At 42.9% G+C, this 25,142-nt stretch overlaps 1 protein-coding gene across 6 annotated transcripts in view; it reads right to left on the reverse strand.

The window, feature by feature from the left end:
- The window catches only part of MAD1L1 (mitotic arrest deficient 1 like 1), a 743,124-nt gene that overhangs the window by 715,072 nt on the left and 2,910 nt on the right, over window positions 1–25,142 (reverse strand). For all 6 annotated transcript variants that reach the window (XM_075899591.1, XM_075899593.1, XM_006112872.3 and 3 more), the window contains exons 3-9: window positions 23,300–23,440; window positions 21,061–21,240; window positions 18,766–18,890; window positions 17,969–18,050; window positions 16,223–16,353; window positions 14,264–14,378; window positions 13,235–13,296 (exon numbers count right to left, since the gene is read on the reverse strand). In XM_075899591.1, the coding sequence (XP_075755706.1) occupies window positions 13,235–13,296; window positions 14,264–14,378; window positions 16,223–16,353; window positions 17,969–18,050; window positions 18,766–18,890; window positions 21,061–21,240; window positions 23,300–23,440 (836 nt within the window). The remainder of the gene's footprint in view (window positions 1–13,234; window positions 13,297–14,263; window positions 14,379–16,222; window positions 16,354–17,968; window positions 18,051–18,765; window positions 18,891–21,060; window positions 21,241–23,299; window positions 23,441–25,142) is intronic.

A 25,142-nucleotide genomic window follows, 5' to 3' on the forward strand; every position in this document is an offset into this window, starting at 1 on the left:
TCCAAGCTACCAGTGACAAAGTGAGGAATGTGACTTCTAGCATGAGATGACAAACTGGTTAAGATGGAAAAGGCTTGGAGCAATCCTCCAGCAGATGCAGCATGTCATATTTTGTACATGATGGCTACATCCTTGATCTCTCCATATTCTGAATGGTGGTCTCTGCAGAAAGGGCAGAACCATCGTAAGAAAATTGCAAGTTTCAGTTGGGAATTGTGAGTCCCACCTCCTCAGCAGAGCCTCTCAATCACCTTCCTTGCACGCAGAAGGGAAGCTAGTGGGCGGTACGCTTGGTGGAAGAGTGAGGGGCCAGGGCTGAGTGGTGGCTGCCCAGCTTCTCTGGGGGCAGCCACCAGCCATGCAGCCCTGTCCCAGATGCAGCTAGGCAGCCACCAGACTTCAGCCCTTCCCCAAGACTGGCGCTGCAGCCAGGGCTACAACGCTGCTGCTCTGGGGGCCAGGGCTCGCGGTGCAGCTGCTCTGGGGACAAGCTCCAGCCTTTCCCCAGGTCTGGAGCTGTACTCAGGGCCATGTGGTGGCTGCCCAGATGCTCCCAGGCAGTGTGGGGCAGATGCTCCCGGGCAGTGTGGTAGGTGACTGCCTGAGCTGGACTGCGGTGCGGCTGTTCCTGGGGCCAGAGCCCTCTGCACACTTTTTCTCCTATCCCGGATCACTCTTCCCCGCTCATTGCCCTCTGACTCAGAGCCCCCTGCCAGCTCTCCCCCCTCTGTCTCTGCCTCAACTCCAGCACCCCACTCTGAGCACTGGCAGCAGGTTCCCTCTGCCACAGGCAGGGACTTGCAGGCAGCCCCGCAGGGAGCAGCTTGGTACACAGGCAGCACTGGGAGCAGCACACCTGGGGGGGAGGGAGGATAGGTCGCATCTTCTCCCCACAAGGTGTGGGGGGGGGGCACTGCTTGGAAGCAGGTCTTAGGATCCCAGCAAGGGGGTCTGGGATGGGCGCTCTGTGTTGGGAGTCTCTCTCGGGGAGTGATGCCACAGTGGCACACACCCAAACAAGTACACATGACCTCAATATTGGTGCACAAGACAAAACTCACTCCACTTATGAATGGAAAATCTTAGAGGGAACACAGGTACCCTACTTTAGAGATGTCTAAATATTTCTATCTCAAGAAGATTATAAGTTCCTCCAGTTCAACTCAGTCTCCCCTGAATCACAAGCTGCTTAAGAGCAGGTTGCAGTCCTGAATTTTTAAGTGCAGGCATTTCATTCCACCGGTATGACATCCCACACTGGAGCATTTCTATTTATAATGGTGTTCTCCATAGAGTGCAACTTCAGATGTGCAGTGGATGGAAGGTCAATACTGTGGGAACACCATTCCCATCCCGCTGCCTTACAATGTGAAAAAGCATGAGCACTTGAGGTCAGACTGGCAGAACTGTGCATCAGACATTTGCATGGCACTTATCACTGTGCAGAGGGCTAGCAAAAGTCCCTATCTATTTTGAAGGGTTTTGTGAGAATTTTTCTGGCCTCTGCACAGCATGAATTTCACCACTGTGTGGTAGCTGTATCATTTTACTTTTACAGAAGTACAAAATATTTGAATATAAATGTTGCTATTTTCAGAAGTGTACAAATACTATATTTTATAGTTAATAAAAAGTGTGTGTTCCTGAGAGGAGAGAGTATAAATGTTAATTCCATGGAGTTTTCAGTTGAGCCTTTGCAAGTGCAAAGAGGTAACTTAACAAAAATAGGTTTTTAAATTATTCTTATACATGTTGTATTTATTTCTGTTTTCTATACCAAGGAAATTCCCATTGTGATGAGACAGCTTGTTGTAGATGGGGGGGTCTTGTTAATAGTAGCCAGGCAAGTTACAATATGTTCACAAATCGTAAATTACAATTAATTACAGATATATTACATGCATAACATGAACTTTCACATGCCACAACTGTAGTAAGATTTCTTCTTCCCCAATTAGAGCCACTTAGCTCTAAAACAGCGTGGTCACCATAACTAGAACGCTGCAAATCCATGAACTATTTTTGCAGATGTAGATACAATTGCATAGTGCTCTATTCACTGGTGGCGCTTGGCCACAATGTCCACCTTGGGCAGCCCAACGGGTGCAGCGCATATGGGGCCAGTGGCATTTGGGACCAGTGGCTGGGGTTGGATAGCAGGTCAGAGTTGGGGCTGTCCAGCACTTGCTTGCCATGCTATGCATTCAGCAACTAGGGCTCCTCAGCCGCCACCAGTGTCCCCAACGAAGTCCAGACCAGCCCACCAACATCTGGGCAGGGCGTGCCTCCAGCTGCAGAGACTGGAATAGATAGGAACTGGCACTCCACCCCTCTGCTCCATTGTGATGTAACACATGCTACAATGTGATGCCCACTTCCTCCTACTCCCCATTCCACACCAACTCTTTTTCTGAAGGCACTGCCCCATACTCCCAGACCCTGCCCCCACTCATTCATGGGCACTCCTTCTACACCCCCGAGTTGGCATGCTATTGTGGGTGCAGGTATGGACAGAGGTAAAAGCCACTAGCGGATCAGGGGTCAGATCACAGGTTGATCTTTGTGGATGTGGATTGGATACAGATTATATTTTTATACCTGCACAGGTTCCTCAGCATGCCCCCAACCAGAGAAAGAGATCAAAAGAACATAAGATACTGCCATTCAAGATCAGACCAGTGGCCTCTGACAGTGGTCAGCATCAGATGTTTCAGAGAAAGGTTCATGAATCCCTAAATGCATAATTATGAAATGACCAGTTCTGATAGGAAGTTTCTTCCTAACGCTAAGCAGTTATGGGTTGGATTAAACATGAGAATTAACAGCACTTTCATTGGCTTGGTTAATTGAACAGCAGATGGTTTCATTACCCATATAAACATCTAACCCTGTATTGAATCATGCCAAACTCCTGGTCTCAATATTTTGTGGCAATGAGTTCCACAGGCTATTTACATATTAATTATACATTTCTGCATATCAGTTTTCAGTTTCTCTCTTCAGTTTCACTTAACTTCCCCTTGTTTTATTATGCCCATGTGGAATTCCTCTGTCTTTTCATCTTGATTATCTGTAAATGGTCGGGATGCAACCCCATGCAAGTGTCCCTAACCTCTGTTGCCTGAAACTGAGAGTGAGGGACAGGGAATGGATCCTTTGATGATTGATTGTTCTGTTTATTCCCTCTGAAGCACCTTGCATAGGCTACTGTTGGAAGACAGGATACTGGGCTAAATGAACCACTAGTCTAACCCAGTATGGTCGTACTTATGTTCTTAATCTCATCTCAGAAAATGTTATCACTGAATTGTTCATCCCTTTTTCCAAACTATTAATGAATATATTAACCCTCCTCCTCGATCTGGTACAATAAACTAGTGTTAAATTTTTCGCCATGTAACAAAGTTGACTGTTTATTTCCTATTCTTCCCCTTCTGCCTCTCAACCAATTTCTAACCTATATAAGTATTCTACCTTTCCCCTCAAATGCATAGCTTCAGTACAATATTTGTTGTGTGAGACTTTGATAAAAGCTTTCTTAAAAGTCCCTTTATATATTAATTTGGTAACATAAAACATTCTAATAGATTAGAGAAGCTCAATTTTCCTTTACAGAAACCTTCTTTCTAATCACACATTACTTTAAGTACTTTCTTAAATCTATTGTTTCAATTGGTTTGTAATGTCCAGGATCAATGCCTGCACCTTCTTCAAAAACAAATACAACGGCTGCATTCTACCCTCTTTGGTACAGCTCATTTTAATGGTTATACTGGTTAGAAAGGAGAGACGCTGTTGGACTGTATTCTCAGACAGAGTCTGGCAATTATTTTTCATCCAAAACTAGAATGCAAACAAGATGCCACAGTATTATATATAAATATATCATACACAAATTATTTACAATTTGTCCAAAGGCATAAGACATCAATAAAAGCCGAAATAACACTTTAATACTCCTCGTAGTATATTAAATACAGAAGTAGAGTGAGATTTTTCCAGATTAAATTACAAAAATATAGCACAGATTATATTTGAAGACCAGCTTTAGCAAAGTCATCATATGAGCATTATTAGGAGATTAGGAGGAGATTGAGAGACTTCATTTGTGGTTGCAATCCATTCACACTTTTGGGATGGAAGAAAATTTAGTATAACCTAATGTAATTACTAGGATTTAAAGCAGGGGTTGGGAAAAGGGCCTTCACGGCCCAGATCCAGCCTGCCAAGAGGGTTGATCTGGTCCATGGAGGCCCTGCCACTCCTGTACCCCCAGGCCATTGAGGGTCTAGGGACGGGGGAGCACGTGGCGCTTAGAGTCAACCACCAGGGTTGACTAAGTGCCACAATCCGGAAGGCAGGGAGCAAGAGACTTTCTGCACTCCCTCCACGCCACCCATCCCCAGAGCCTGGGGTGCGGAGGAAGTGTGCAGCATCTCCTCTCCTGAAAGGGGGTCAGCACTTAAAGTCAACCACCAGCTGCTGCTCAGCTGGTGGCTGACTCTAAGCACAGCGCTCCCTTGCAGGGAAGGGCAAGGAGCGAGAGACTTCACATGCTCTCCTCTCCTCCAGCCCCTGATTGACCCACCGCCAGGAGCATGGGTATGTAGAGGGAACCGCCAGCTGTTCTGAATAGGGTTGCCAGGTGTCCAGTTTTCACCCGGACAGTCTGTTTTTTCTGGCCCCAAAAAACAAAAAAAAAACAGAAAATACTGGACATGTAAAATGTCCAATATGTTCTGTTTCTCTCAGATGGAAGGTTGGCGGAGACAATCTTCCCCTGCCACGTTTGGTATGAGGAAGCGAGGAGTGAGGGGATTTTTAAAGGTGCGGCAATATTTATTTTTTTTTTTTTGCTCAACAAGTTTGGTCTCCAGTTTTTTTGGGCCATGTTCGGGATTATTGGTGAAAGCATCTGGCAAGCCTAGTTCTGAAGAGCTGGAGGTTCTCTTGGGGAGGGACGAGAGGGAGAGGAGATTTTGTGTGCTCCCCTACTCTCAGACTAATCCGGGTTTGTGAGTAGGGAAGCACAGAAGTGTCCTTGCCTCTCCCCTTCTGCCTGAGGGCGCCCCCCTTCTAGGGCAGCCCAGGGCCACTTTAAAAATTTCTGAAGTGGCCCCCAGTCAAAAATTATTGCCCACCCCTGATTTAAAGTTAAAGATTCACAACTCCTATGTTCCCCTCCCTTCTCTACTGCAAAAGAAATTCTAACCCACAATTCAATGCAGATAGTAAGAAACATGATTCCCTAGTGTCCCACAGAACACAGACACAGACCTCAAAAGGAGGACCTGGCTAGAAGGAATTCCAGTATTGAGTACTGTGCATGTGTAATTACAAATTACAACTGTGCTAACCTGTATTCTAAATAGAGACACCTGCCACATAATTAGCACCTGCCTTCCTCTCTTAGAAGAAAATATACCCACCCACACATTTGCTCTTCTCCCTAATTGGGTTCAGATATTGCAGAAAACTAGTCCCCAAGATTTGTCAACCAGCCAGCACACAGATGTTTCAGGAAGAAAACCAGGTCAGGACTAATAGGTTAATGTTTTTGTTTCTGGATGACGGGTCAGCAGTTTGGGGTCTGCTGCAGGCAGCTGGCAGGTTCCACAAAAAGTGAAAATGCTCCTTAAGTGTTGGCCTGAATTCCTGTTAGATCTGCACTTCTCTTTATATACAGGGAAACCATCAGACAAAGCAGCTGCACCAGTCCTAAAGCAATATCACTGTTGAAGCTAGCCAACCTTGGTCCTGTGAATTAAAGATCACAGAATCTCTCCCAATTGCTCATTTAAATCAAGAATTCCTTCAGTACAAGAATAAGCTCACTGGTACCTCTTTCATTTAGCTCAGAGTGCACCCTCAGCACACTAACAAGGTCATCACTATAGAAAGGGACATACCAGTCCTAAATGTCTCTTGCAGAAAGTGTTACCAACGAATTAAATACCAGGCACTGAGATGGGACGGCTTCCGTCCAAAGCAAATGCAAAGATTATAAATTATGGGAATAATCAATCCCAAGACCTCCATAGAGCATAGTGCTCTGATGCTTACTGAGGCCTGCTTCTCCAACTGGCTTTCAGTTTTTAGAACTACTGAAACGATTTTTAAAAATTAGCTCTTCAAGTCACTTGCATGCCTCACCCTGCATCCTTCATGTGTTACTTGTCTTATACTGTGAATACTTTGAGCAAAAACCTTCCTTCCTATGTGTTTGTGTAAGACCTAGAGCAGTCAACAAAATTCTGACTGGAACCTCTGAGCACTATCACAGTATATTAAACACCACAACACTTGTCATTTGATGTAAATATATAGGCTTCGCTCATACTTCTCTAGTCACAATTTAACCCTCATCCCCATTTGACTACACAAATAGGCTACGACCTTTCCTCTTATGAACAAGGATGAACAATTCCCGCACTAGACTAAGCCAGGTATGAGGATAAAACAGGGGTGGGCAATAATTTTTGCAGGAGGGCCACTTTATAAATTTTGGTAACTGGTTGCAGGCTGGCTGGGGGCCACCTGGAAGGGGTGAGGTTGGGGCTAGAGAGAGAGCAAATAGAGTCTGTGAGTATGAGACACACACTTTGTGAGAGAGAGACAGAATGTGTGACATGGATTGAGTGTGTGAGGCAGGTATGTGTGACAGCGACTGTGTATGTGGCACAGACTGGGAGTGTGTGCTGGCTGTTGCTGGGTAAGTTTCTGAAAGAAGCCATGCTGTCGCTAAGGGAAACCTGTCCGACTCTGTTGTCTCCCCCCTCTGCTGCTCTGTACTCCTCCGAGTCACTTATCCACAATTCAGATGGGAACAGCTCCACTGTGTGTCTCCTTCTCCCTGAATCTTGCTCTGCAGAGATGGAGTACAGAGGCAGGGGACTATCCTGACTTCAGCACTCCCCTTTTCCCTCCATCCTCCCACTCCCACTCTGAACAGCTACCAGGAAAATCCTGGGAGCAAGGGAGAAGGGGGGGGGAGGGCACACTGCTGGCTTTAAATATGCACGTTCTGCTAATTAAGTGGGCAGGCCGAATCAGGCCCCTGGACCTGATTTTGCCCCACCCCGAGATAGAAAGAAGGAATAGAATCCTGGAGAGCAATACAAATCATTTCATTGTCTTCCAATTCTTGGGCAGAGTAGGCAGACTACTCTCATCAGATAGCAAAGCCTATGAAAGGAGGGACCACCAATAAACTACGTGGCAGTGCTGATAGCTGTGCGTCAGCTGCAGCTCTGAAACCTAGTTAGCTAGAGAGACACCTATATAAGCCTAAGCTGTCCCCACTTCATTGCTCCAGTCAGTCCTCCAATGTCATAATCCTCCACAGCTTTAAGAGATTCGTTCTACTACACAGACACAGATCTGGAGGATTATCCTACCTGTGGTGCTCAGATTCAGAATTCAGTGGCATCAATTTAAAAATAAAACAGAACACAACTGCCTGTTTTTTGTCTCTGTACCAGTTCTCTTCAGAGAAAGATTTCTGGAGTGATCAGAATCCTAAATCTCCTGTGGCTTCTCATCTGTGGGCACCCACTTCCCCATGTGAGTTGTAGGACTATGCATAATCTTCGAGGAGCTTTTCCAATCATCATAATCTCCAGGCTTTCAGAACAGACATAAGGTCACCTCAGAACCAACCATACCAGCAACAACAGATGGGAACAGTTTAGCTAACCTATCTTGGGATGTACGTCCTTTTTAAAACTAGTCACCTAAAGCACATCATCCTTATTCTAGTGCTGACTTATTGCAACTAGCATTCTGAACAAACACAAGAAGTGGTATGTACAAGAGTAAGCTGCCAAATAAGATATACATTTATTTACATTAGAACAGTGGTTTTCAACCTTCATTAATTGGCAGACCTTACACAATTTTGAATGGAGATACAGACCCCTTTGGAAATCTTAGACAGTCTGAGAATGCAGAACTCTGCTTGCAAACCACTGCTTCATAACAACAACTACCTATCATGGACTCCTTAAACCTAATTCGTAGACTACCAAGGATCCACAGACCACAGAATGAATTTCACTGGATTAGAAAATGTACAGGGCAAGGATCTTGTCTGAACAACTGTCAGGTACCTCATAAGCTTTGAGCATTATATAAACAAGGAACAATGGGAAGGAAAGAATTGGGAGGATGATTAGATTTAAAACAACTTCCCTCTTAAGGATGATTCAGTGACTCAACAATGAAGAAGTAAAAGAGAACTCAACTTAACAGGTCTGAGAAGAGAAAAGGGATAAGAAGCCAGGGAGAAAAAGAAGGTTGCTAAAATGGGTGGAGAAACTGACTGAGGTATGTACTGCACTCCGTTGCTAGAGAAAGTGTGCGAAAATCCTTGAACACGTTCAGAATAGCTGCAATGAACAGGAACTCTGCTATACAGACACAGAAAGTGATCATATTAGTGTGGTTTTAAATAGATTTTAAAACATTTGATTTTAACAAGCCAACAACTTTAATTAGACTAATGCCTGACCTTTTCACCATGGCCAGCTGATGTTTGTAAAGGAGTCAGAGCACACGCCTGAGGAATAACATCCATCTTTTTCTGATACAGCAAGAGAAAGTGTGCCATCTAGTGGGTAATTCCTCACACTGACACCAAAATTATCTGCATTTTTTTCCCCACACCCAGAAAGCCTACTCCCTTCCAGAAACACTATTATTCATCAAAAATAATTTATTGCCTGACTTTTGCAAGATTTACTTAAATTAAAAGATGTCTCTGAGGTTACAGTGCCCCCTGGCAAAGCCAAACTTCACTGAAGTCTATGAAAGTGAAGGGCACTAGTACAAAACGAAGTCCTTCTCTGAAAGTAACTAACCACCAGGTCATCCAATCCCATGTTCAATATAAACATACTGTCATCAATGTACTACAGAGAGAGAGCAGGAATAAAAGGTACACACTTTACTGACACAGACCAATAGAATCACAGCTCATCCTTAGCAATCAAGAGTTACAATTGTTTATATCATCCAGCAGTACCTTTTCTAAAGACAGTATGCTGTTGAGCAAATAAAGCGACTAATACATTTAATACATGGTAAACAGATTTCAACTTTCAAATTTTATAACATTTTCCCTCTTGCAGATGAAAACTGATGTGGCGGAAGAACTATAGATCTGGAATAAATGAAGGCTAAGCTTAAGAGTCCCTGGCAGTCCATGGCAATGTAAATATAAAGGGTCACACGTAATACACCACTCTTAAGAAAGAAGAAGCATCTAGTAAATTGGAAAGTGGACAGCATTAGGACATGAACACAGAGGAATCCTTTGGTCAAATGCCTACGAACCTACAGACAGCTTCATGATAGGAGTACAAGTGGACTGTAAAAGACTGAATGCTGTGCGATATATTTTATTATCTGGGTAAGGAGTAGGGCGTTAAGTAGCGATTAATTTGCTAGTCAAGTAGTCAATGCAATTTCCATCAACTATTTGACTAGTTGATAAGCACTTCCGTGTTCCACCTTTGAAAGGTACAAAAGCCCCTGCTGGGGACTCTTGTACATTTCAAAGCTTGCACATCACATGGAGCCTGATCCCAGGCTCCAAGCGGTGCTGCTGCTTTGAAATGCCACATGTAGCCAGAGTGCCGCGCAGAACCCAGGGTCAGCTGGGGAGTCCCCAGCTGATCCTGGGCTCCACGCTGCTGTTTTGAAATGCCACAAGGAGCCTGATGTCGGGCTCCCTGAAGCATTCAAAGTGGCACCGCCCCATGGAGCAGCTGACCCCAGGATCTGTGGGGCGCTGCCGCTTTAAGTACCCCTCTTCCCCCCCGCCCGCTGCCTCTATCAGACAGAGGTAGCGGGGGGGGGGGGGCAACTAATCAACTAGTCTTTAACATCCCTAGTAGGAAGGGGCGCAGCTTAGAACATCATCATATTGGTAAACTATTGAAATTATGCTTACATTATATAGAGTATAAATAAGAATAGCATATGCTGTTCTTACCTCCATAAAAGTAGGAAGAACTTTGAAGAGAATGAAAAATAGCAGTGGGAGGACAACATAAAACAATTCAGGTCAGAGATGTAATATTAGCCAGTCTTCTATTATTTCTAGTGTTTAGGTGAGGGAGAAATCATGGAGAAATCAAAGAAGATGGAACTGATTCCCATCACTTGGTTGAGATGGCAACAATTCATAACGCATGGTCATGGACTTCAATACAGAGAGAGAAACCTTTGAATGAGGTATCTAGTTTTAATACTTTTTATAGTTTATTTCCACAAAAGGGGCAGCAATAGAAGGCAATCGTCGTATCTCCCATAAAACTCCCCAAAAATATAAGCCAAACATCACTATGCTTAACACTCTAAGAAGATGGCCCCCTCCTTTCCAAATTTTTATTAGATAAAATTACACACCAAAGCCCTGCTCACAAACTAATCTGACAGGGAATCTGCAGGGACCAGGCAATCAGTGAACACAAGCAACTGCAAGCAGATGTAGAACAGAAGCCCTAGAGAATAGCTAGAGGAAATGAGAAACCATCCTCTCCCAGAAAGCCAGAGGTTGTGTGTGCTCTTCCCCTGCATTCCATGTATAAATGGAGGAACTAATAAGAAGAGATACAAGGACCTACTGCATTCCCTTTCTTCTTGCTTATCTAGACAGACAGTACACATTGCACTAGCTCTTTGGGATAACCATCCAACTGTTCCCATTCTCTGTTACTCACTGTCTAGCAATTAACTTTCCTCAAGCTTTCACAAGTGATATGCTCCAGGAATATGACTGGGACAATGATCTCCTTTTACACTTATTCTCATATCACTGGCTGAAAATGAACATAATTCATGCTGAAAGAAGCCTGGATAAAAAGCTCACCCCGATTCCACTTGGTGCAATCACATGCAAAAGGTGATTTTCTTGAGAACAATTTGTTCTTCTGTACAAAGATACACCCTTAATAGTGCTAAACAGCTTGGCACAATCAAAAATCTCACTAACACTTTCCATCAAATATTCTGATTTTAAATGAAGAGGTTATCAGTCTTCAGCAGGAAGAGTCACTTGTTTCCATTTCCTTCCCACTGGGAAATTACCTCATTAAATCTTTAATAGCTTGAAATAAGTAAAAGCTTCCATACTACTGTCTGGCAGAAAGAAAGTTTGGGAAGGATGAACTCAGTATTCAGTACTTCACTTTCCTACCATTGGAGAGATGATGCAAGTCTGAACATATGCATCCTGAACAGAGGCAGGGGATGGTCTCAGCAGTATTATCTACCTACGTTCATTAGCTTATGATTCACTCTGAACACAAAGAATTATAAGAAAACCAAGGTGATATTCCTTGTGATACAATCCTCTTTTACTTAAACAGCACTGTACCAGTACAGAATCATAGAATCATAGAATAATAGGACTAGAAGGGACCTCAAGAGGTCATCGAGTCCAGCCCCCCGCCCTCAAGGCAGGACCAAGCTCCACCTACACCATCCCTGACAGATGTCTATCTAACCTGTTCTTAAATATCTCCAGAGAGGGAGATTCCACCACCTCCCTTGGCAATTTATTCCAATATTTGACCACCCTGACAGTTAGGAATTTTTTCCTAATGTCCAATCTAAACTTCCCCTGCTGCACTTTAAGCCCATTACTCGTTGTCCTGTCCTCAGAAACCAAGAGGAACAATTTTTCTCCTTCCTCCTTGTGACACCCTTTTAGATATTTGAAAACCGCTATCATGTCCCCCCTTAATCTTCTTTTTTCCAAACTAAACAAGCCCAGTTCATGAAGCCTGGCTTCATAGGTCATGTTCTCTAGACCTTTAATCATTCTTGTCGCTCTTCTCTGTACCCTTTCCAATTTCTCCACATCTTTCTTGAAATGTGGTGCCCAGAACTGGACACAGTACTTCAGCTGAGGCCTAACTAGTGCAGAATAGAGCGGCAGAATGACTTCACGAGTTTTGCTTACAACACACTTTTTGATACAACCTAGAATCATATTTGCTTTTTTTGCAACAGCATCACACTGTTGACTCATATTCAACTTGTGGTCCACTATGACCCCTAGATCCCTTTCCGCCATGCTCCTTCCTAGACAGTCGCTTCCCATCATGTATGTATGGAACTGATTGTTCCTTCCTAAGTGGAGCACTTTGCATTTCTCTTTATTAAACCTCATCCTGTTTACCTCTGACCATTTCTCTAACTTGCTAAGGTCATTTTGAATTATGTCCCTATCCTCCAAAGAAGTTGCAACCCCACCCAGTTTGGTATCATCTGCAAATCCCATCATGCCATCATTTTGCATGCACAACTTCTACTCTTTTTGTTTGCTGTAAAGTTGCAATTGACATGGTAAGGAAAGGAACCCACGAGGGGAATTTTGGATCTGGGTTAAAAGTCGCAGGTCAAGACTTATTCTTGTATAAAGCATAGCTCTCAATGCCAGGATACACAAAGGAAAGCAGTTCTTTTGCGCAAAACACCTCTCTTCCCACCAATATCAATGGGAAGAAGATGCAGCATATCCCACTTTTGGTTATATCACATACAAATTAGAAAATCCAGAAATATCATCTAGTTCAATGCTAAAAGAGGTTAATTTCTGTATCTACAGTATAACATATCAGCCCTCTCTTTGACTAGACTTACAATCATCTCATTGACCCTAGAGAAATTTTCTCTGCGCCATAAGTAATAAATGTTTATTTCACCTCTCCCTTCATATAAAACACAGGATGATAAAAGAAAGAGCTGTTAAGTAGTAACTTTGTAAAACAACATGTCAGGTCAGTCTGAGGTTTAATTATAGAAATTATATATACAATAATGCATCATAAACTTATAAAAATGACTTGCCATACAGATCATGAAAGTCTCTAAGCTTAATATGGTTAAACAAACTCAATTCCTTCTAAACATGAATGTAATTATACAGAAGAAGTTTAGAGAACTAAGAACGGAACCAGCTTCCCACCTACCTCAGTCTGAAACAGACTGAGTCGGGCTGTTAGTTACTAGTTCACAAATGAATCCCAACACAGATACTGCAAGACTGTTTGTATTTAAGGAGGCATAATTATATACATTGTATAGCCGTGAGAAAGAGGAATACCAACAGACAAGTTTGCACATGTGAGGACAGATAAGGTGGATAGTCTGACAAGCTTAAGCAAGCAAGATCACTGAGAGGTAAAGCAAGTGCAACAGAAGTTTTAACTCCATCAGAACCTACCTGATACTTAAGCCAGTGCTTTGGTCTAGTTTTTCCCAGCTTTTCAACTTTCCCAGAAGTTTCTAGGGAGGAAGCCAAAAGAAGTCATTAAAGAAATCCAAATTTTGTCCTCACATCTTAACACCTATGGCTGCATTTTTCATTCCCTCCAACTTCGTCTTTTCCACTTTCTTCCTGTGGACTTTGTCATCTATCCACGGCCAAAGCACTGCTGAAGCTTCATTCTGTGTCCTCAAGACACTATTAACAGCAACATTAATATTCTCAACTACCACAGTTACATGGCACAATGCACCATTTCTTGCCATCCATTATCTATCCATGTGAATTAACCCCCATTATACTGATCTCTGCAGTAACAGGATATAAAGAATTTAAACAGTATTCCAAGCATGCCAATTCTAAACCAGCTGCAGTGCCCAATTTCCCCCCCCCCCATCAATGGGATATACATCACAGTTCTCTATGCTTTCAATCAGATTGGATTGCCCAAGATAATCGCTTTTCACTACAACAGTTTTCATGACCAGGTAATTAACTTGGAAAATTACTTTATCTTTGACTAAGAGTGAAGTGGAAGGGATGCTGCTGGTGACAGCAAGACAAATAAATCAATAGTATGTGGTCTCTACCACCAGCAGCAGTGATCTGAGGTTTTGCAACAGGCTCCCATTATGTGTCTATTGTATAATAATACCTCTGGGACGCACTTAGGAATCAAAAGTACATTCATAAGGTGAATACTAAGGTGAAAAGGAGATGTGAAAGTGAAGATGAGCTGTTCCTAAGAGAAGTCTTTAAGATGAACAATGGATAGAGCTTTGGTTTTCTTCCTCATTATGAACACTCCCCTCATAAGGTATTCTACATCCTATGCTATATATTGGGGCAGGGCCAGTATGAAACATGAACAACAGTAATCACAGTCTATATCCTATGTCAAAAGGAACTAAAATTCCCTAAAAGCCCACACAAGCAAGAGCAGTAGATCCAATTTTACTTATACAGCAAGCATTCTCTGCTCCTCACCTCATTTTCCAATTCAAGGGTCACAAGATCTGCCTGAACCTTTTCAAAGCGCTCAAGTTTCCTCTGGAGACCTTCCACCTCCTCTCTGAGTAACCCATTGTTTTCCTTCATTTCCCTGATAAAAAGAGAAAGGGCAAAGCCATTAAAAAGCCACCATAACAAATCAATTCTCTTGTGCAAACTCCTGGATATACACACAATTACAGGGAAGCATAAGGCATTGCAAAAGCCATTATGACTTTGAGCCAAAGTGGTAACCTTCTATAACCTTTGCTACAAAGAGGCTGTTAACTCAGGAGGCACCATTCACTGGGCTGAGTTTCTTCACTCCAAAATGCCGAGTTATGTGCAAACATGTTAAAATTTCATACCTGCTTTACTGATTGTACAACAACAGAATTTAAAGTAACACAACAGCCTTGACATTATGATGCAGCCTCAATATGAATGCAGGTCTGGAACTCAGTAAATAAGGAAACAGTCAAGAATTAGATTTTATCAGCCCTGAGTTTGTTACAGGTTTTATGGGGGTACATTAGTCAGCCCCACTGTGTCAAAAATAATGGCACTAATCTTTCAACGTGCTTCAGTTTCCTCTCCATTACAATATATTTTACATGTCCAGATGCAGAGAGAATGGCAGGGAAGCAACCTGGAGAGTTTTCATGATAAATGGTCACTGAATGGTAGCAGTCCACATACATCAAGAGCAAAGTCAAAGGAACCAGTGTAAAAGTGTGATTTAACTTCCAGGTGACGGCTCTGCAGATGTCATTTAGAGGTATGTTTTTAAGAAAGGCCATGGATGCTGCTATTGCTCTGGGTGGAATGGGCGCATACTGTTGTTGTGGGCTCTCTATTGAATATGGTGTATGCAAGACAGATGAACTCTGACGTCCATTTGGATAGTCTCTGTTTAGAGATGGGCATGCCTTGAGAGAAACAAAGAGCCTGGAGGATTTCCGGAAGGATCTTGTTCTTTATAAGTACAAGGCAATTGCCCTGTGGACATCCAAAGTATGTAAGACGGCCTCCCTGTTGTTAGAAAGAGGCTTAGGACAGAAGATGAGTAAGTTACATGGGTTTGTTACAATGGAAAGAGGTAGGTACTTTTGGGAGAAACTTGAGGTGTGAGTGGAGGACGACCTTATCTTTGTGAAAGATGGTATACGGAGGGTCTGTCATGAGAGCCCTGAGCTCACCCACCCTGCACACTGAAGTGATAGCTTCTAGAAAGGACACTTTCACAGATAAATGCAATAACGAGCATGTAGCCATGGGTTCAAACAGCTTGCCTGTTAGTGCCCTCAGAACTAAATTTAGATCCCAAGCCAAAATCAGAGGTTTATCCGGGGGAATGTGTGTTCTGTAGCCCTTTTAGGAAACATTTGACTATAGGATGTGCAAACAGAGAATAGTCATCTACCTGAAGATGCAGTGCTGTGATCACTGCAAGGTGCTCCCCTTATGGAGCCAAAGGAAGTCCTGTGTCCCTGAGGAGTAACAAGTAGTGCAGTATTTGAGGGAGATCAGTTGACCTTGACAGACAATAGTTAAATGACTCACTAAGTTCAAACTATCTAAAACAAAACTTTTTTCTTTTACAAGAACAATTGAATAACTAACTATGACTAAACAGTAATAACTAACAGTTTTACTTAATTAACTAAGCACAAAAGGATATCTAGGGCAATTGCAGGTTCTGACTGAAGCCAACAGCAGCAGAGAAGGAACTGAGGGGTCAGTTGGCTGTGTGTGTGCAGCAGCCACTCTTGAATGGTGCATGTCAGCTGCCCCGCATGCGCAGCCCACCAAGGGGACTGCTATCTTAATTCTCCAACTAGAGGCATAGCAGCACTGAAACATTTAGGGTCGAGCATCCCCAGGGACACTCTTCAAAGAAGAAAGGAGCCATTTTTTACATATGCCCCATATTAAAGACAGAACCTTCCTTCTCACCTGAGGTAGGCATTATCCTCCCTGAGCTGGAGCAGTTCCCGCTCCATCTTTGGGAATCGGGCGAGTTCTGCTTTCATATTCTTCACAATTGAAGCATCTTGTTCCTGCAGAGAGAGCTTCTGTTCCAGATCCTAGAAGGCAATTGATGACATCAAAAAAAGAATGCCGAGTTTAGCCCAGGAAGGCCCAGGAAAGCTCAGAGCTCTAAACCTGTGCAAATCCTCTTCTCCCTATCCTTACATAAACTCCAATATATATCAGAAATGGGTTCTATTAACATGGAAAAGAACATCTGCTCTCCCTCTTACACATCAGTTCCCTATCAGTAAAGAGTAATAAACCACAAGTTTCCTCTTTTTACCTACAATAACATAATATATATGAGAAATTAGTACTCTGATGGGCTGCTTAGGAGTGGACAGAACAGACATGCACAATGGAGACAGAGGGCAACAAGCAGTAGACACCTTCTTCATGTTGGTGTAAACCCACATAGTTGGGTTTTATTTTTTGAGAAAACTGGGTTTATTTAGAACAGTAATGCAGTCTCTTGTCCTCTTCCCCACCTCCACTTCCAGTCACTCTGCCTGCTGTAGACATTTCTCCTGATGCATCCCTATAAAATTGGCAATGCTTCTGCCCTTCAGTTATATTCTACTAAAGGCCAAAGGAAACATCACAATAAGCCATTTCCCCAAAGCCAAGTTTAATTCGCTCCATCTGTTTTTCTCTCTCCTACCTCCTATCTCCATAGAGAAGTATCAATTCTAACGAGCCTAGTTGGTTTGGCAGTACAAAGGACACCTCCATACTTCCCCCAAAAAGTAAACCAGATTCCAGTGGAAGCATTTCTCCAAAAGCAAGAACTAAGCTCAGAATTGCACCACTCACCATCTGCTATGAAAAAGCCAATATATCTAGAAGTACTGTGCCACAGCCTTGAGTGACCAGACAAGACCAGGCACAGCTTGCATGCAAACATTCTGCTATATAAGGACAGAAATCAATTATCTACACAGAAGAGATTGGTATATCTTTCATCCAATTGGACTCTCAGGCTATATCAGACTATGGGTTTCTTTCGAAAGAAGCTTTTTTCAGAAGAGATCTTCCAAAAAAACTTCTTCTGAAAGAGAGCATCCACACTGCAAAAGAGCATCGAAAAAGCGATCTGCTTTTTCGAAAGAGAGTGTCCAGACTGAATAGACACTTTCTCACATGTAAGCTGAGACTGCTGTGGACGGAATCGCCACCAGGGCACCTGTGCTTTTTCCTCTTTTTCTGAAAGAGCTCCCTCTTCCCTGTCCACACATGCCTTTTTGCGAAAGAGCTCTTTCGCAAAAAGGTTTCTTCCTTGTAAAATGAGGATTACCAAAGCCGGGAAAACCCCTCTGTTCTTTCGATTTTCTTGCGGAAGAATGCAATTGCAGTGTGGACTTTCCTCAAATTGTGTCAGAAAAACAGCCATTTTTGCAACAAAACTCTGTACTGTAGACATACCCTCAGATATTAAAAAGATGAAGAGCATTATATAAATGCTGAATATTATAGCCTGTATAATCCACGCTTCCAATTTCCATGCCTTGAAATGTGAATTTAGGCAACTTCAGCTTTACCCTACTTAACAGGCAAGTTACTTATATGACAGAATAGCTTTCAGTTTCCTGTAAGGGTAACTTTTTCAGATACTTTTCCTGTGTAAAAATGAAAAAGCAAGCTTTCAGCAAAGGTCACACGCTCCCTCACCTTAATTTTCTGTTCATGTTCTGCCAACAGAGACTGGCTTGCTTGCAGCAACTGGATTTGCTGGTTGGCCTCCTGACATTTGCTGTTTTACACAGACATAAGAGATTCATTTACATACAAGAATAACTTGGTGGGAAAAATACACAGAGGCACATAAGAGGCACACACTTATTATTCAAGTACAATTTACCACCTTGATAAAGGACTATTGTGGTGTAAACACAAGAACTGCCCTCCAGGAACCTTCTTTAAGGTTCTGTGACAACTGAGATATTCAGATATGCAGACTAATTTCCTCTATAGCAAAGGCAGAACTACTCTTGTGAAAAATACTGACTGTATTTTATATATATTTTATACCTCTACAGAGATCCTCAAGATAATGTTACCCCATCTCCACGCCAACAAGACATTATGTAATGAGTACATTACATAAAGAGTTATTTAAACCTTGGTCCTAAAAACAATTGTTAGAGCATGGGGCTAAAAGAGGACAATGTAGCAGGAAGATGCACCTTGTCAGATCTTTTAATCACCCCTCAACTACACACAGCACAAAAATCAAGTATTAACGTAAATATATATAAGAGAGGTGATAAGCTTGTGTGTTTCTTTTCTAAGGTAGAATTAAATTGCTGCTCAGAGCAAGTCTCCAGCAAATTTTACAACCTACACATGCAGATCAAAGAAGTTCTTTGAAGAGCAAAAATTAAAAGCTGTTGAGCGTTTTTTGAATGATAGCAGCTGCAAAAGACTGAAGATTTGTTTTCTCTGGCAGTAGTTGTTCCCCTACTCACTTGTGTTGCATATCCAGCTGTTCCATCAGTTCCTGTTTCTGAGATTCGTGGCTTGTCATTTGCATCTCCTGATTCATTAAACGCCACTGCAAGTCAGATATTTTCCCTTTCAAGATGCTGATCGTCTAGATTAAGAGAAAGAAGGGGAAGAATAAATGACACACAACTAGACCAATGGTCCTCCAGGATGAACATTCTGGCATGCAAACTACTGAGATCAAACAACTGACTAATGTGAAACACTGAATCTAAAAATAATTCACAATAAGACCTGTAAACCCACCTCAGAACAAAGTCAAAGAAAATTCTTTGCTCTCTTTCATCTGCTGCTCAAACTGACACCTCTTTATCCATTAAGGATATGACCTCAAGTTGATATGCAAAAATCAAGCCTCAAAACCAAAACCAATGCTCACATGAGTGTTTGTCCTACCTTTAATTATCCCACCATCACCACATCCACATGCTTCTAAACAGTGGGGTTTCAAAATAGAGACCCAAAAATTTTCAACCAACCAAGTAACAGCAGAGGTAATTCCTCAGTGGAGGTATACCTACCACGGTGACTGGTACAAGAAACAGATCCAACAGCTAAGATAGTAATCACAGCAGCCTCTGCAGTTACTCCTTTACTAAACTATTAGGCTCAGCTCTCAGTAACTCAGATCCACTCAAAATACGCACACAGAAAACACACATCAGTACTGTCAAGCCTAAAATAAACCAGTTGCCTGACAAACCTTAAATAGCAAAGCAGAAGAAGGAACATCTCAAATTTGAAGAATAAGCCACACTTGCTAGAATTACCATTATTCACCTGACCCTCACGCCTCACTCCCACCTTTAACATTCTGAAACTTATCAGGTAGCACAGGGGTCAGCAAACTCTGGCTCATGAACCAAATATGGCTCACTAGGAAACCAGATATTGCTCTTCTGGAGCCCCAACTCAGCCCCCTCTAGCCCTCCCCTCCACCCCCCTGCAGCAGAGAGCCAGCGCTGGTGCTACAGCCCTACGGACAGTGTTCCCTCTAAGCTGCAGGGCAGCAGGCAGCATAGCTTCACAGGTGATTGATCAGCCCCACCCAGAGCCGGGGGGGGGGGGCACAAAATTCACTAACCCTGAAACCCCAAGAGTAAATCTGGCCTGAGGCCTTGAATCTCAGCCCTCCCTGATCCTCCCCACACCATGGAGCTGGAGCATCAGGGGAGTGAGGTGTTTCAGTTGGGGGCCACATCAGTGAGGATTGAGGAGGTTTGGAGCGGTTTTTTTCTTCACTTTTCACTTGTGTGGGTTAGTGGCCCCTGATCAAAAAAGGTTGCCCACTCCTGCCATAAATAAAGACAATGTTGAAACCTTGTATTTTAGACATATTTTACTTTATTTAAAAATGAAGCCTGGCCACAAGCCCCCAATTGTGATCCAGCCCCCATCTGGCTGCAGCGTCATAACATTCCTGTACCCATACACACACACACCAACCCTGAGTCCATCATACACTTGAACCGCCCCCGCATACTACCACATCCCCAGTGCCCTGCGATAACACTCCTGCACACTTCACACACCCCAAAAACCTGCCCTGAGACCATCATAGCCCCTCTTACACCCCAACCCAGACTCCTGTACCTGCACTCAAACCTTCATACTCAGCCCCATCCCAGAACCCTGACCCCATATCCCAACTCCCTGCCACAGCCCTGAGCCCCTTCCCATACCCCAACCTCATGGCCCCACCCCGTCACACACTGTCCACATGCGGAATGATTTTTGTTATGCGATACATCACTCCCATATTGGTGCACATAACAATAGTCACTCTGAACACGGACATACAAAATTAGAGGGAACACTGTCTAGGTAGTTTTTGTTCCTATCAGCTCTTCCAATTCTCCTGCTTGTTTCCGTTACTACCTTTGTTCCTTCTCATCTTATCAATCTTTTCATTAATTTCTCCTTCTCCCCACTTCATGACTTCTATCCCAATTTTCCCCAAGTTTAGAACACTCTCCCTACTCTTGCACTCCAACTGTCTTTCTCCTCCAAATCCACCTGTCTCAATGCCATCTCATTGTTCATCTCCATATTCACCTTTCCAGAACTGTTACCCTATCTCCTTTCCTGTTTAGACAGTAAGCTCTTTATGGCAGGGGACACATATTAACTGTGATTGTTAATCACTGTGTACACTGTGGTTCTAATTGTGGTAACACAAGTGGATAGTTCTGATTCCATGTGACCCTCATAGTCACCTAGACAACCAGGTGAAATAAAATAAACCATTACGCTCTTACTTCATTAGCTTCAGTTAGCTTGCTCTCCTTCTCCTGCAGGTTCTGGCTCACAGTCTCCATGCTTTTCTTATAAGATGTATTAATCTCCATTTGTTCCTTCAGCTTAGCCTCAGCCTCCACTTCTTTTTCTTGATAGTGCTTTATGCGCGTGAGGAGCTCCTGGTTACGGTCAGCCTCTCGCTAGGCAAGGGAAAATATAAAGGGACTTCATAAAGAAGAAAGGACCACAATGCTGAAGACATCATCCTTTCCTCATTGCCCCCTATAGTCTCACAGGCAACCCTAACAACAAACACTAATCTCTTAAACCCTCCTCCCCCTGGGTACAGCTAGACTGCAAAGATCTAGCAGAAAAAGATACACAAAATGCACTCCGCATTTTGCGTATCTTTTTCCAATACTTTTGTCGGAAGAGGCTTTTCCAAAATTTGGCCCATCTAGACTGGGCCAAATTTCAAGAAAAAACCCTCTTTCGAAAGCTCCTTTCTTCCTTGTGGAACAAGGAATACAGGGGTTTCTGAAAGAGCACAACTGCTCTTCCGCAAAAAAAAAGTGGAAGAGCAAACCCATTCCCTGGACGTAGCGGAGTTTTTTTGGGATACCACTGGTATCCCAGAAAACCCCCTGCAGGCTAGCCATCCCCCCCCCCCCCCCCCAGTAGAAAAGCTAATATCTTACTGGCAGCTTTTCAATGACAAGGGAATGAAACAAAGGGTAATGAAGCCAAAGAATTACTAGACAGCACTTTCTGAAGTGATGTATGAACTTAAAACTCAGAGATGGCTTCATGGTTTGCACAGCATAATTTACATGTGCTCAAACATCAATTACACTTACACAAGTTTATTTCACTGAGTCTGGGACCTTAATATCTGGAGTAACAAAATCCGTTTCTCTTTGAAATTTCTATGTGCATTAGAGTATTTTAAATCTAAATATTTTAATCTTAAATAAGTAACTCTTAAAGACACAGTATAAACCAGTGTTTCTCAACCAGTGGTACGAGTACCCTTAGGGGTACTTGAGAGAAGTCTGGGGAGGTATGTCAACACAACTGAAATGTGGAGAAAACTGAATTTTTGTTTTAAGTTTTACAGTGCTTTAAAATTTCACCGCCCAGCTACGATTAAGTTGTTTAAACAAATGTGTTGCAATGGTAGGAAAAAAAAAGTGTGTCTGAAAACTGTAGGTACTTTATAAAAAAGGGGGGATACTTTATAAACAAAGGTTGAGAAACACTGATATAAATAATCAGTGCAATGAAACCACCAACATATGGGAGTAGATTTAGGAGTTGGCAACTGTGGGAGGGGGAGTGTTCAGCCAGATTATTTTATTGGCATTCTGACAACATTTCACATGCCATTTCAAGTTTGTTTCTCTCTCAAATTGAGTAGCACTTACTGAAAAATATAAATAAATTTCTCTGCTAAATCAAAGCAATTTGGGCCACAGATTTACATGCTAAGCAAGAATTATGCAAGACAACACAAGATTCCTGAAACCTTTATCCACATGACTCATGAAACACTGAATTTGAGCATGGTAATACCACTCTGCTGAGTTAGTGCTGCTCCCTTTTTGTACCAGTATTTTAAGGGTTTCTGAGAGTGACTCAGCTAGATTCAGGTTTGAACCACTCCTGGCTTAATCCCAAGATCACGTGACTTGAAGCAGAACTAGGAATTTACTCAATGACCCACTATTTCACAGCTATAGAATAAATCTATCTTTCAGAATCCTTATAATATTTTGCCAGATTTATTTTTTTATTTATTTTAGCAGATGAATTTTGAAGAGGCACTAAGAGGATGACACAGCCCACAAACTGTGCTGCTTATTTTAGCAACATAACGAAGCAAACACATTTGGGCACACAACCAGAAGGCAACAAAAGCTATTAGTCACAACTAAAGCTCAGCATCTTATCAATGCAGCTTCTCTGTATGACAGTCACATGACTGGTGTTATCATTCCAGTTCATTACAGTCAAACATACTAATTGTTTGCAATTGTGCCAATAAAGTTTAAACACTTCTGAAATAATCAAAGTGTAATGCAATAGACCTGAATCTCCTTTTGTTTTATACTGATGAGCAGAGTGCTAAATAAACAAACTTACAGAGTATCCAGTGGTCAGATCAACATCAGACTATCTGTCAGCCATGCAACAGTTTCAATGATCTCAAGATGCTATGACTGGAGCCTTGGCTGCCAGACAGCACGAATGCTTACCTACCTCATAACTCCTGGCATTAGTATTAGCTGCCTTCTCCAGCTCAATGCGAGCTCTTTTGTGGCTCAGCTCCATCTGCATCTTCTCCCGTTCCACTTGCAAGAGCTGAGATTTGGAATGAATCTGCTCAGCTTGTTCCTCTAACTGATCAGTTTCCACGTGAAGATAGACACAAAAACACACAATCAGCAGAACAGCAATGATACTTTTCATTTTTACAGTGCTCTCCAGATTTGGCTTTCAAATTATTTTACAAACTTTATATATTTAACCCTTCATGTCATAGATGGGCGCAGGTAAGTATTGTCCTACCCATTTAGAAGATGGGAAAACTGAGGACCAAGAGTTAAATGACATGTCCAAGGCCACAAAGTCAATCAGTGACAGCTGAGAATAGACATGTGGGTGAACTTTGAGGTCCAAATTTCCCACACCAATCACTGGAGAAGTTTGCTTCTAGAATACACTTACAACACACAAAACTAAAAAAAGATTCTTATTTCAGATTTCTTTGGCCTTTTCAAAAAAGAAACAGGAGCTAGCCAAGGAACAGAGATCAGGCCCAATACCTACATCTGGGAAACTAAGTGTAGAGCAAAGTACCAGGTCTGACATACATGTTACAACCAAATTTTATTTCTGAGAATGCATTGTGTGTGCAAAATTACTACCAGGACTCCTGTTAATTCCTTCAGTGCTGTGAGGATGCACAGAATACTTTGTCTTTATAACCAGGGCTCGACAAATAATGTAATCTACTTGCGCATGCACAGAGAGCAGAACCGCGCGGCTGGCGAGCCCTGTTTATAACACATTAATACTTCTTCCATGTTAAATCAGAATCCTAAATCAGAACATATTTTCACTGAAGACTTTACAACACAGAAAAAAAAAGACTAAGGACATTCAAATATTATAGTTCAGGGGTGGCCAACCTGTGGCTCCAGAGCCACATGCGGCTCTTCAGAAGTTAATATGCGGCTCCTTGCATAGGTACCAAATCCAGGACTGGAGCTACAGGTGCCAACTTTCCACTGGGCTGGAGGGTGCTCACTGTTCAACCCCCAGCTCTGCCCTAGGCGCTGTCCACCTAGGATCCTGCCACTTCCTACTCTCTCCACTGAGCCTGTCACACTCATGCTTCCCTCCTCCAGTGTCTCCCACTGAGAAAGAGCAGATCACAGTGGGCAGGAGGAAAAGGAGAAGGAGGGACTGACCAGTGGGTGGGATGTGCTGAGAGCGGTGTGGAGATATGATCAGGGCTGTGATATATAAGCAGCTCTTTGGCAATGTGCATTGGTAAATTCTGGCTCCTTCTCAGGTTTAGGCTGGTCACCCCTGTTATAGTCAGAATGTTGAGGGAGTGGAGAAAGGAATGTCAAGCATCCCAGGGGTTAAAGAAACCTCTGGGCTCAGCTAGCCCCACCTCACTTTACCTGCAAGGATGCTAGGCCTAGAAGGAGGAGAAAAGGAAGGAACATGGCTCAGTTTGGAGCTGACTAAAGTGAGGAGGCAGGAGCTTGGTTTGTGGGTCTGAGGGCATGAACCAGATCCTGTCCATCCAGCAGCCATGGGAACAAGTAAGCCCCCACCCCTCTGGGAAAAGGGAGAACATATTGAGAAACTGAAACTGTAAGAAGAATTTGGACTCTTGAATCCATTTCCCAGACTGAAACAGGGAATGGCTTGGGAGTTCCTGGGCCAGAAACACAGTGGTAAGAGGGCCAGCTTCCCTCCCCCTTTTCTGCCCACCTACTCAGCAACCTAGCTAATAGGTTACCAAGTCCCCAGGGACCCAGCCACACAATTTTAAATGCAATGGAAATTTAAATAAAGATACCAAGGC

Source organism: Pelodiscus sinensis, chromosome 16 (assembly GCF_049634645.1).
Source record: "Pelodiscus sinensis isolate JC-2024 chromosome 16, ASM4963464v1, whole genome shotgun sequence".
In the NCBI taxonomy this organism is placed as follows: Eukaryota; Metazoa; Chordata; order Testudines; family Trionychidae; genus Pelodiscus; species Pelodiscus sinensis.